The sequence below is a fragment of the Periophthalmus magnuspinnatus genome, chromosome 4, assembly GCF_009829125.3.
Source record: "Periophthalmus magnuspinnatus isolate fPerMag1 chromosome 4, fPerMag1.2.pri, whole genome shotgun sequence".
Taxonomy (NCBI): Eukaryota; Metazoa; Chordata; class Actinopteri; order Gobiiformes; family Gobiidae; genus Periophthalmus; species Periophthalmus magnuspinnatus.
In genome coordinates, this window is record NC_047129.1 from 9,949,574 (window position 1) to 9,961,786 (window position 12,213).

The 12,213-nt window shown below is 39.8% G+C and overlaps 1 protein-coding gene across 1 annotated transcript; it reads right to left on the reverse strand.

Moving 5' to 3' along the window:
• Positions 1-3,570: 3,570 nt before the first annotated feature.
• On the reverse strand, positions 3,571-11,850 carry tmem59l (transmembrane protein 59-like). The gene is made up of 8 exons (XM_055221239.1): positions 11,529-11,850; positions 10,322-10,427; positions 9,756-9,850; positions 9,313-9,465; positions 6,047-6,152; positions 5,853-5,967; positions 5,557-5,674; positions 3,571-5,433 (listed from the first exon to the last, which is right to left on the reverse strand). Exons 1-8 carry the CDS (start codon positions 11,670-11,672, stop codon positions 5,275-5,277), a joined length of 996 nt encoding a protein of 331 aa, XP_055077214.1. The 5' UTR covers positions 11,673-11,850; the 3' UTR covers positions 3,571-5,274.
• Positions 11,851-12,213: the final 363 nt, after the last annotated feature.

Consider the following 12,213-nt stretch of genomic DNA (forward strand, 5'->3'; position numbering starts at 1 on the left):
ATTTGTTTTGGGAAGAAATAGCTGATTAGCATGTTGAAACTCCCCATATGGACATCATACACCATCTGTTCCATGCATACAGAAAAAGGCTACGACAGTAATGGTAGCTGTTTGGTACATACAGGTCAATTGGCTTTTAATATAACCTTAATGAAATCACTAATATGTCTGAAAGCAGTCAAGTGAAGTTTACATTATATTCAACGAACACACTTACTAAATAATTCTTTCCCACACTAAAATTTATGAAGCATATCTTAGCCACACCAGATGGCAATCAGAGCTGCACATATATCTCCAGCATGTATGGCTCATATACTTGAATGTACGCTGGCACAGTGCTCTAAACTCACACTTACTAAAACCTGTGTGGTGTGTTAAAGTTATTCAAAGTGTTGGATTGTAGCCTATTTGTTTAAAGCAGGAAGAATTAATTTTGCAGAGAAATACCTGCTGTGAAAAGGTCAAACGATAAGGGACTTAACTAAGGCAAACAAAGACTCCACTCAATAAATGTGTTAATGTAATATTAGAGGTGTAATGTGCTAAAGAGCAAGATATTTGTACAACTCTCAGATATTAAACTGTCATGTAACTGGTGCCACCAACTTTCACTGAATAAATATTATGATGTTATTAATATTACACAAACAGACAAATAGCAGTTGCTCATAGAATGTGATTTTTCACCTTGATAGCCTTCAATTGACTTAAAATTAACTAAATAAATAACTTTGTCATGTATACTTTGTGACAGTATACACGACTAGTGTAAAGAAGAGCCGGACATGTATGCCTAGTGCATGTAGGCCCTACATGTTTCTAAAATGTAGTCCCATCTTCTCCTGCTGATAAGGCCAGTGTATTTAATATTGTGATGGAGTTTAGGTGTTGGGAGGTGGGAGGGATCATATTTATATGATTTAACTGTTTTGAGGCTTTCTCGCTCTGTCAAATTGAGCCTGCACACCATTCTATAATTCCGTCTTATCAGCCAGAGGCTTTAGTTATTTACTTTAAAATGGACTAATTTCTTATTCCAGCGGAGGGGGTAGTGGCTACTGACTTGAAGAGCTGCTTCATGACCCAAAAAACTGTCAGTCTTTCCCTGGAATAAATTGTGGAATGTTCCATTTTGCTCCGCGGGGGTGAACTAAAAGTAGAGGGCCCAAAGTCCTCAGATCTTACTCTCGCTGATATCCTCGTTTCAGACACACACTGTGTTGTTTAGGATCTGCAGACTCTCACAGTTTTCTCGTGTTCTGTTCGCTTTCTGGACCGGTCTGGACCGGTTGTTTTGCAGTGCTCACCCCCGCCTCTCAGAGCACAGGTTCGTGTAGGCTCATAGTAGAATCAATTCACAGAGAGGGCAGCTTGAAACCGCCTGCTCATGCCTGCGCGCTTAGTTTGGGGAGAGTGGCGTGTCGAGCAGCTTGGAGTTTAATAGTCCTGGTAGCATCCGTGCAGTATGTACATGTCTGTCTCTCCATGTGTACGTGCGTGGCGGTTACGGCCACTCAGAGACAACGTGTGCCCGGAATCTTGATTTGACGTTTCTGAATTGCCATCTTGTCTGTGCGTAACGATGTTCACGACAGATGTCGAGAAATAAAGTTCCTACAGCTTTCTGGTCTATGGATTAGTCTAATATGTTTGTGTTTTCACTTTTATGTGTTGTGATGAGTTTATGTCTGGCTAAAGCTCCGTTGATGCCCAAAGAGGTTTGACCATGTCACTTTCCTCATCACAAATGAGGCACTCCGCTGAAAACGCACAGGTTTAGACTAGACTAAAATATACATCTCCGACTGATCACAAAATATACACCGAAAATAAAGATACAATGAAAAAGCGAGTTATTCAAACCTTTTTCTCCTCACAGCCAAACGTTTGCGCACCTCAGTTTTAATTCTGCGTAATTACGCAGTATTTGCACAAATTTAATTTAGCTGTATTTCTTAAACTGTTTTATGATATACATAATCTATGGAGCATGTTTATATAAATATTTATTACTAACTTTTTGCAGAAAATGCCTGATGTTATACTACTGTCACCATTTTCAAACGTTCTGACGTCCAAATGATTGAAGGACCTAAACTTTGTAAAGCTCTGATAGACATGCCCCTCACTGCGTGTCTCTGACAAACTTTTGTGTCACTTCTAGATAAGAATAAATCTGATTCTTACTTACTTCGATTTAGATTTCTGATGCGGTGTCTATATGAGCAGTGCACTAATTGAGCGAGATGCATTTTTATAATTTCTTGAGTGTAGCCGAGATAAATTATTCACAAATTTACAGTAGTGCAATAGACTGTCCAATCAATTCCCTGATGAACTCTACTCCTCCTTTACTTCGGCCTCTCTCCTCTCTCATTATTCTGCTCATTTCCACAGTGACACGCGCTCCTCTCTGCGTGCATTTACGTGCGTGCGCGTGCGTCTGAGGTGGTGGCTTGTTTAATGCACTGCAGGTTGGCTCCTGCAGCAGGTCTGGCTAGATAAGAGCAGCACACGCTTTCAGAGGGGAGGGAGGCAGAGAGAGGGGAACATTGCCTCCTCACTCACATAAACCATTAAATTGTAATAATGGGGCCACCAGCGCTTCAGACTGAATCCATAGCGCCCCCTTTGGGCAATATAAAGGACAGCCACTTCATCTGGATACTGCAACAAGCCTAGGTTGTTAATATCTGGAATTCACAGATTTCCATTGTTTGATACATTGTTTTGGCCAATTATGATAAAGTCTATAGCCTCGTCACAGAACCAGTGGCATCTCGTGTAATATACCTTAAGTCTTATAACCAGAATGGTTATACGACTTGTCTCTTGTCACTATGTTAGAGGCCCTTTACTCATAGTTTACTTGAGTCACTGCTTTAGACATGTGTCTTAAGAGTAGTATATCCTGTCTTTCACTGTCACTGAAGGATCTCTCACTTTCATCCTTCATGTATGTACTGTGTATGTTAATTAGACACTTTATTGCAGGGTAGATCTGACTTTTGGAGTTTGTCTGTCAAATAAAACTGGGCCAGACCTCGTCCTCTACCCTGCTGTTTCTCTGCGATGGTGAAGAGATTTGTGGGTTTTTTTGCCTGTATAATTTAATTGTCTTTTATCTGTCATTTCGCAGATAGCCTCCTTCAAATGCATCCTGCTTCTCAATTAAGAAAACTGCATGAGGATGGGGGAATTTTTCATGGTAAACTTGCATTAACAGCAGATGTGAGAGCGGTCTGTCAGCATTATCCAATGGAAGTTACTCTAGGGCCACCAAGTGGGCCTTAGTCGTCATTACAGATGCTCTCAGTGACTATGCCCAAAGAGTAAAATGCCTTTTTTTCAACCTATTCTTCTAGAATGTTTGAACTTAATTATATTTGAACTAAAATATAGGCTATTTTGTTGGCATTCGCACTTGGATTTTTGTTCAGCTGCTTTACACCTCACACTGTAAAAACAAGAGTGACATGGTGATTGTAAATCAGGACTAAATGAAAGAATACATTGAGTACTATCATGATCATTGTGATATCTGCAGTAATTCAACACAGCTATAACAAAGCTGGAGTTGTTCCTTTATTTACAATGAAAACACTTTATTTGTGATGTTGTAAGCATTGTCTTGTTGAAAAGGAACAGACTAGTAAAAAGAAAGCATACAGATTTTTAGTTCAAATCCTTCTACATTGTTCCATCCAGAGTAGACACTGAATATAACTGAATGTCCTTTTTGTTAATCATAGTCATTCAATATTACACATTCTATTCAATGGCTACAGTTAATAGTAACACAAAAGAATCACAATTCTACAGCAGAGTCGAGTTGTACTGGCATGGGGCGAAAGTTTAACTACCAAAGCATCACTCGCATGCACGGTTTATTATTGTCTACACAGCCGGGGCTAAAAGAGAGCGTTATACAGGACATCGAAAGCACTGAAAAAAATCTGTCTATAGTAAGACTGTGTAACTCTGCCCCATAAAAAGTCTATGTCAAAAGCTTTGCAATACATACAGTGTACACTAACCGATACCACAACATTGTGACCACTGATATTCTGCCCCCCATATGCACCGTATGTTAGAGTGCTGGTAGATACTGACCACTACATACCAGGAACACCCCACAATATTTTGGAGATGCTTGGCACCACCAAAATGTTCCCTTTGTCATCAATGCTCAGTTCGTAATGCTTGCCACACACCATTTGTGTTTAACTGTATGCTTCAGTGGTCCCAATGTTATGGCAGTTCAATGTTGTTACAGAGGTTATCCTTCAGTATGTGCCCTAGGACATACAAAGGCTATCAGAAAGCACATTGAACAACTAAGAACTCTGGTATAAGTGATATAATAGCATTTTTATGTTATGAGAATACCCATTATAACAGTAATAGGTGCAATCTTCCATGTCCTCACTGTACATGCCAACTTAATGCATTTGTCTGATGGTGTAACTGTACATGGCACTTTGATAACACTAACTCTGCGATTCTCAATAAATACAGTAGAAAATAAATATGCATTTGAGCAAATGGATTATTCAAAGACTTTCAGATATTTGTGCTATATCCAAAAAAAATAAAAATAAAAATGGAATAATAAGATGCCATCCAACAAAATGAGGAAATTCCAGTGTACTCTCTGTGCCAGTCCCAAGACAAGATAGGTGCATTAGGGGGACGTCAGGTGTAATCCCAAATCAATATGAAAATGTATCCACACCCAGGGCCAATGTTAACAAAGGCTACTCCAGAGGGGAAGAGCTTAGAGGGAATTATAATTCTATCTATCCTATCCTTAAGAGACTTGATATTAGAAGATAAAAAGATAAAAGATAAAAGTGCTCACAAATCTGATTATGTAAACAGACCATAAAGCTCCTAAGAGTGCTCTCAAAGGTATTTCTCTCACTTTACCTGTAATTTATCTTGTCTACCACCCACCTTTTTTCTTTCCTAAGGCTATTAATTAATTGTAGTGTAGTTCTTCATTTGTCAGACATTGTTTACACAGCATATGAAAGATGATAGTAAAATGCACAGCTGTGAATTATATTTTCTGCTTGTCTCTGGTGTTTGAGTGATAAATTCAGAGTTATCAATAAGTTAAAATAATCATGACTGTACAAGAAAATGACAGAAGAATGAATTGCAGTAAGTAAAATTCCCAATGACAGCGGAAACCTCTTATCATAGAGGCAACAAAAAGACACATTGATGCCTTTTCAAAAATCATACTCCAATAAATAATAAGGTTATCTAAATGCAAGTTTTGTTGAGATCCACTTTGACTGGCAGAGGGCCAGCCTCCTGGCTCTCCTCTGATTGTTTCATTGTAACTGCAATCATCGGGCTCAGGTGGAAAGGGTTGACTTTCTGGGTATTGTCCAGAAACTCCTTATCTCCATTGATGCTCAACTACACAAACAGAAAAAAACACAAAGAAATTATCCTATGGAGTTATAAAAACACATTCAAAAAGCATATAATCATTTAAGAGTAAGAATGTGAAGTGGCTAAAAAGTCCAAGTCTTTTCTCACCTGAGTTTTGATGTGCTGCTCCGGTGCAGTGACCAGACTGGCACAGCTCAGCCACAGCATCACCATGATGGACAGGAAGAGACACGCGGCTAAGATCCAGCGAGGGAGACCTGAGCGCCTACAAAACAAAACGTATATCAGAATCAGAAAGAATCAAGGAGTTCACTACTATTGTCAGTGGACACAAAATCACAAACTAGGAAATCTGCCTAATATAGCAAAAATATACAAGAGGATTACCCTAAATACAGTGCTTAAATTTTCAGCTGTATTTAAAGCAGTTTTGTGCAGCATACCTCGACATGCATCCAAGGAAGTCATGCTCAGCAGCTGGGTCCTCTGAGTGCTGCACTTGATGCTTCCCTTTTCCTCCTGCTTTAGGCACTCCTTTCTCTCCATGTCCTCTCAGACCTGTCCCAAAACATTTAGTTTGTTCTCAAAACCCTCATAAAACATACATATTATTCAGTGGGAGAGTTTGTGCTCTCACCGTGGGGTCTCTGGGTGTGAGAGTGGACCTGGGGCCATGGTTTGTCTGCCACATTGGAGCGAGGGGCCTGTAGTTCAGGGACCGTGTACTCCATCTCAGGCTGACTCTGAAGAGAAACATCAACAATAATAATAAATCAACTAACATGAGTCCGCTCGGCCAGGACTCCCTTGAAAAAGAGATTTTTAATCTCAATGGGACTTGACTTTCCTGGTTAAATAAAAGTTAAATAAATAAAAAAATAAATAAAATGAGTGAAAAATGGAAAAGAGCAATACCATTTTTCTGTACAAAGTATATGTTGTACACTGAAGAATACTACACCACTCAGTTATTACACCATATGTAACTTTGGTGAACATGTTTGATTAACATGATTGATTAAGGATTAAAAATCTATTTTTTTGTTGATGTTTAGCACAAAATACATTGTTTTAAAATGGGACAGTTGTTCTGCTCTCCACAGCTCACTGTTTCCAACAAGGACTCATTAAAAGAGAATTTGGATTTCCCACTGATGCCTCCTTCCTTCACTACAGTAGCGACCCTCATAGCAGTGGTCCCTCTGTTCTCAACAACACCCATGTATACAACATGAGACATTACAAGAGTCGGTCAACACTACACCCTCTGTCTTATATGGGCATTTACCTTTTGCTAGTAATGATGAAAAACAATTTCTGGAGTAAGGTACAAAGGAGATGTAAATGGCCCAATTCCCATTTCAAATTCTACAAACCTTCATAATTGAAAAAGTTATTTCACAACAGCCTTTATTACCCCTAGTGTGCAATGTTTTCTGACAGGCTGCATTGAAACCAGATGCCACTCCAGTGTGAAGGCTTTGGGGAAGAGGGCACATGTTAGGGGGAGGCTTCTGATTGGCTGAACCCTGACGGGATCTAACCATCAGAACGAGTGAAGTCCGGGCTGCATCTGCTAAGCATTACCAAAGGGGATGTAAAAGGTGCTCTGCTTTAGAGCGGAGGAGGGTTTATGCAGTTCAGAAATGCTAAAATGGGTCGAGGAAGCAATTCAAACTATGTTACCAGTTTGTGCTTTTATTCCAATATAGTGGGCCTACGTTGTGCTAGACCCAAGCCTACATAAAGGTTAAAGTTACAGCAATATTAGCACCTGGCTCACAAAAATATAAAGCTTTACAATGAAGTAGGTCTGAAGCCAATTGAAGGTTGCAAATTATACCTTCTACTGTTTGCAGATGAAAATTAAATAGAAGTACTGTGCTAATCTATGGTCAAGGGGTTTGATCTCAAGTGCACATGCTGAATGTCTTCCTCTACTTTAATGCCCATTTCATGCTGTTCATGGTAAAAATACTGTAGAAAGTAAAAAAAAAAAGAAAAACAAAACCCCAAAACAGAAAAATTATAACTTTAAACCTGTAGGAAATGGTTTAAAAAGAGTGCCAGTAACAGGACTTAATGTTTTGGAGTTTCTGTTTGACAGTGGCATTGATGGATATAGGATTAGGGATGAGTGCATCAGAGGGACAGCTCGTGTTAGGAATAACATCAGAGAGAAAAGATGGATGAAAGTATTTCATTTGTCTAAATATTCAGGGGTCTGTTTACCTCAAACATATCACTGTCATGATGTTTTGTGCATGTGCGAAACATCTTACAGCCCTGAAGTGCGTCACATGTGGGTGCAGCACATTGACTCTCCAGAGGTGAGAAAACATGACGTCTCATTTATAAGTCGCTTTCACACTCCTTTTCCAAAATCTGACAAATCACTACCAGAGCGTTTTGTTCTGGTTCTCGTCTGTTCGCATACTCATTCATTTTGTTCCTTTCAAATCCACTCTGCCAGATTGACAAATGCAAGATGAAATGGGTTGGAGAGACTAACTTGTACACTGTTATAGCAAATATAATGAGCTCAACACACCACAGCTCACTGCCAAGGAAGTATTTAATCAAGTGACCTTTGTCCACATTGTTACTCAGTCTCATTCATGAGCTCAAATTAATTCTGAATGCCTATTATAGATCGGTTATTATTTGTATCATTTTATTGGACTAGAGCTGAATCCTGATAATGAAAACCTGCCATAACAAGCACCTGCCGTCTCAGCCCATTAATGATATTCATTAGGAAAGGGGGTGACATGTGTGACCTTGAAAATAATGAATAAGGATGTAGAAATAATATTGTATTTTGGAAACAAACAAAGTGATGCATCGTAATAACCCTCTATAATTTACTGCTGTCTCCAAACCTACAGTATGAGACTTGAATATAAAGGTTTACAGTTGTCCCTCAATATACAAAACCAAAAGAATAGTGCAGTGCAGAATACTGTATTTTTGTATGAAATGATATCAAATGGATATAAAATATACTTATACTTGTTTATTAAGCTTATCGTGGTCATATTTTGCTGTATAGTTCTTGATTTTACAGCCAGTTACCTCAGTTACCTTAAAATATGAAGCAAATTTCATTGTTTATATATTGGTGTTGATAGATTTTAATAGAGAAGTTAGTAGCGGTAACCAATAAACTCACATTACTGCACCCTCCTTCTCTGCCTCAGTCTGCCTATCGCTGCTAAAAAGAGCACCCGTCTATTACTTGAACCGAAATGTTAGTAATTTCATGTTCAGCGGCATCTGAGCTTTCCTAACCTGAATGCTGCTGTTTATATCTTGTAATAAATCTCAGCATACATATGCAGTGTTCTTGTCGACAGCAGGGCCTTTTGTATGGGCTACAGTGCACAAAGACTATAATTTTACATAGAGGCCTTTAATTATGAAGCAAAATTTACCAAATAGTCACGTAATGCAAACAGGAAAAAAACGCTGACACTTAAAACACGTCTGGTTTTGTTTTTGAAAAACAGGATAAAGGAGAGCGAGTAGTTAGACAGTTGATTGTTGATTGACAAATGCCAATACTTACTTGGAAACAAGATATTAAATTGTTCAAGCTTAGTCTTTGAATAAACTGTTAATTTTAAATATTGCAATAAAAAAATTTGAACTACTGATATACAAGAAAATGTCCTAAAAAATAGGTCCACACAAACATTAATAACCTAATCAAGTCTAGAGCAAAATTATGTTTTACTGACCATTTTGCTGTATTGTGTTAATTGTTCACTCAACCTTCAGCGTCTAAGCCTGTGAGATGATGACAACAGCCATACTTCAGAGGCATAGGATTACTTATGACTGAAGTCATCCATATGACAGTGGACTATATACAGAATGTGGACAAGCAAACCAATATCATACCTGGAACACCACGACTTTGCCATCGTCTGCCTGCAGGTAGAAGGTCCAGGTGGAGGAGATGAAGCTTTGGGCCGAGCTGACAATGTCGTTACACCAACTGGATACAGCCTCCATCACCGAGGGAGCCTTGGGGCGCAGGGTCATGGCCTTCAACTGTGGGGAGTAGGACAGTTGAAGTCAAATTAATTTATCTGTGGGCTGACTAAGTGTACTTAGGTAAATATATAATGTATTTTTTACATATTTTCATACAAAACACAGAGATTCAAAAGATAGTTTGTGATCAATCGTACACTCAAATTTAAAAGAAAAATCACAACACTGTTGTTGCTGAAGCAAGCAATACTTTTCTTCTTTTTTATTGTGGTTTTGAAGTGATATATTCATAGTATCACTGTTAAATATGTTTCCTTGTATTGCATGTCTCTGAGAGTGTCCTTCACCTTTCTCCTCTGGATCTCTGGTTCAGAAGGCTGACTGGAACAGCCGGTGGTGCAGGCCTCCTGCTCCAGAAGCTTCATGTACGCCTCCTGACACGCTGCAGAGGAGACACAAGCAAACTATGTAAATAAGACAGATAATGCATAATAATGTATGAGAGGAGGTTACATAGCAAAAGGCGTATGCAGGACAAGCTTTGTATGTGATAGATATAAAAATATAGACTGCTCCTGCAAATGTGATTTACAAGGCGTTAGCACTTGAGAAACAGGGGGCAATGAGGCATCTGCTGTCTGGATAGCAAATCACATCATTGATTTCCAATTCAGCAGTCCAACACACGGAACTGCCAGAAAATACTTCCTGAGTCTGCCACCTTCACTGACAGCAGCAAGAACAAAGAGTAAAAGGTTTCAGTTTGTTTGCAAACCAGTGGGTATGTATAGAAAATACTGAGAAAATAAATAATTGTAGGTTAAAACTAAATTTGTGGAAACTTAGAAGCTGTTTCACTGTTTCACCCCTCATGTTCACTAAAACAGATGAACAGAAAACTGAACAAACTCACCTCCCTGACACTCCTCCTTGCTGGTATTGAAGCCAGCGTTGCCATTGACGAACTGGCAGATGGAGTAGAGACGACATCCACGGTGACAGGCGTTCATTATGGAGTCCTACAGCATCCAATCACACCACACAGAGGAACAAACAGGACAGGGGATGGGGCATTAGACATGTCCTCTGGGATTTTGGATGGACAGAGGAGAGTTACAGAGGATAGACAGGGGATAGTTACAAATTGTGTTTGGGATGTTTTGGAGTTGGACAGGTTATAATTTACAGGATTTACGCTTTACACACTCACACAATGGATTCAAATTTCCACCCACGAAAAAAAGTAGGCTATATTACTACAATTTCTCCAATGACCATGTCCCATTTCTTCACTTGCAATGTGAAGAAATTGCACCCTCTGGTGGTTGTTTTAGAAATAGACTAGACAAAGAAATTCTCGACCGTGAAGGGTTCATAATTGTGGCTGTCAACATCTTCACCGCGGTTTTCTTCTTTATAAACAAAGGGCCAAAACTCATAATTAACCCAAATCCAAAAATTGCACCCTTTGTGTTTGACATTTGACAGACCATCTATTTCTGTCCCAGCGTAACTCCAGTGTGAAACAGCAGGTGACAGGGCCTATGCAGCTTCTGCTTCTGCAAGATGTCTGAACCACACCTGAAGCCTCAGAAATGACAAGATGTATCAAAACCTTATTGAGACCATGCTATGGCCTTGTGCAATGAAAAAACAAAAACAAAACCTTAATGCGTTTTATTTCTCAAAAGTGATGTCTCAAAGCTCATTAAGGGCTTGGTCCAGGGTGTAATGAATATCATAATAACAAGAATTTGTGTAGTACTGAAGTCAAGACTACTAACTAAGCGTACCATGTTATAGGTGAACACGAAAATAATCTGCATCCATTTACGGCCTGTGTGTTCTAGCATCCCTAAAATGCGGAGACAGACGGGAGGCTGCAGATGCACCGTTATTACGCACATTATGTACACAGATGAAGTAGGCCCATGTGAATAAATAAAGTCTATAATGTGGAAACGCCCTACATATTGCAGCCTATAATGTTTTGTTCACGATATAGTCCGCCTAATATGGCCTATAGGCTAAGAGGATGAGATGCAGTTGTAGAGGGTGCTGGTTATGCGCTCTCTGCAGTGAGGCTACGCTATAGCCAGGAAGGAACAGGAATAACTTACTTTAGCAGGGCTTTTGTTTTTGATGGTCAGCTGGCATTGCTTTTTGCAGTAATTGATGTCGCCGAGTTGGTTGTCAAAAAGATCCGAGGACTCAGCTGCGAGAGCAGCGAGGAGCACGGAGAGCAGTGCCGAGAAACAGCGCATGTTTCAGCCTAAAAGGAGCCCAAAGCCGAGGAGAGAAGCGCCGAGAGTCGAGATCGTAGCAACACTGAGCTCCCTTTGTGGCGGCTCTGGCGCTGCTGCTGCGGATGCTGCTGCTGCCTCAGCTTGCCTCCTGCTCGTGCCACTGATGAGCGGCGGGCCGTGGCGTCACCAACATCATCACGCACGCTGCCCCTCCAAAAGCACACAACTGCAAATGAGCCTCCACTGCGGTGCACTGTCCCTGCCAGTGATTAAAGTACAGGGTAATATCATTAAAATGCGCCTCAGAACAGAAACATAGGGTCAACATAGGCACTAATAATGTACAATAGGCTATTTAAGAGGACTTTTCCCTTTGGCTTGTATCTTTGTAATAGGAAATGTTACTGTAAATCAAGGATATCCCATTAGTTTTGGCTTTAGGGTCTCTGGACCATAGACACCTTGAGACTATAGACAAATAACAGCCTGTCCTTTCATGAGTCTTTTGTGTTCACCAGTTTATGATATATTTTGGTACCTACACTGAGCCATTATTTGC

Coding starts and splice junctions, on each gene's coding strand:
- tmem59l (XM_055221239.1), bottom strand. CDS start 11,672: ATGCGCTGTTTCTCGGCACTGCTCTCCGTGCTCCTCGCTGCTCTCGCA. Junction 9,466..9,755: donor CAGAGATCCAGAGGAGAAAG/GTGAAGGACACT, acceptor TACTCCCCACAG/TTGAAGGCCATGACCCTGCG. Junction 6,153..9,312: donor GCAAAGTCGTGGTGTTCCAG/GTATGATATTGG, acceptor GTTTCTCTTCAG/AGTCAGCCTGAGATGGAGTA.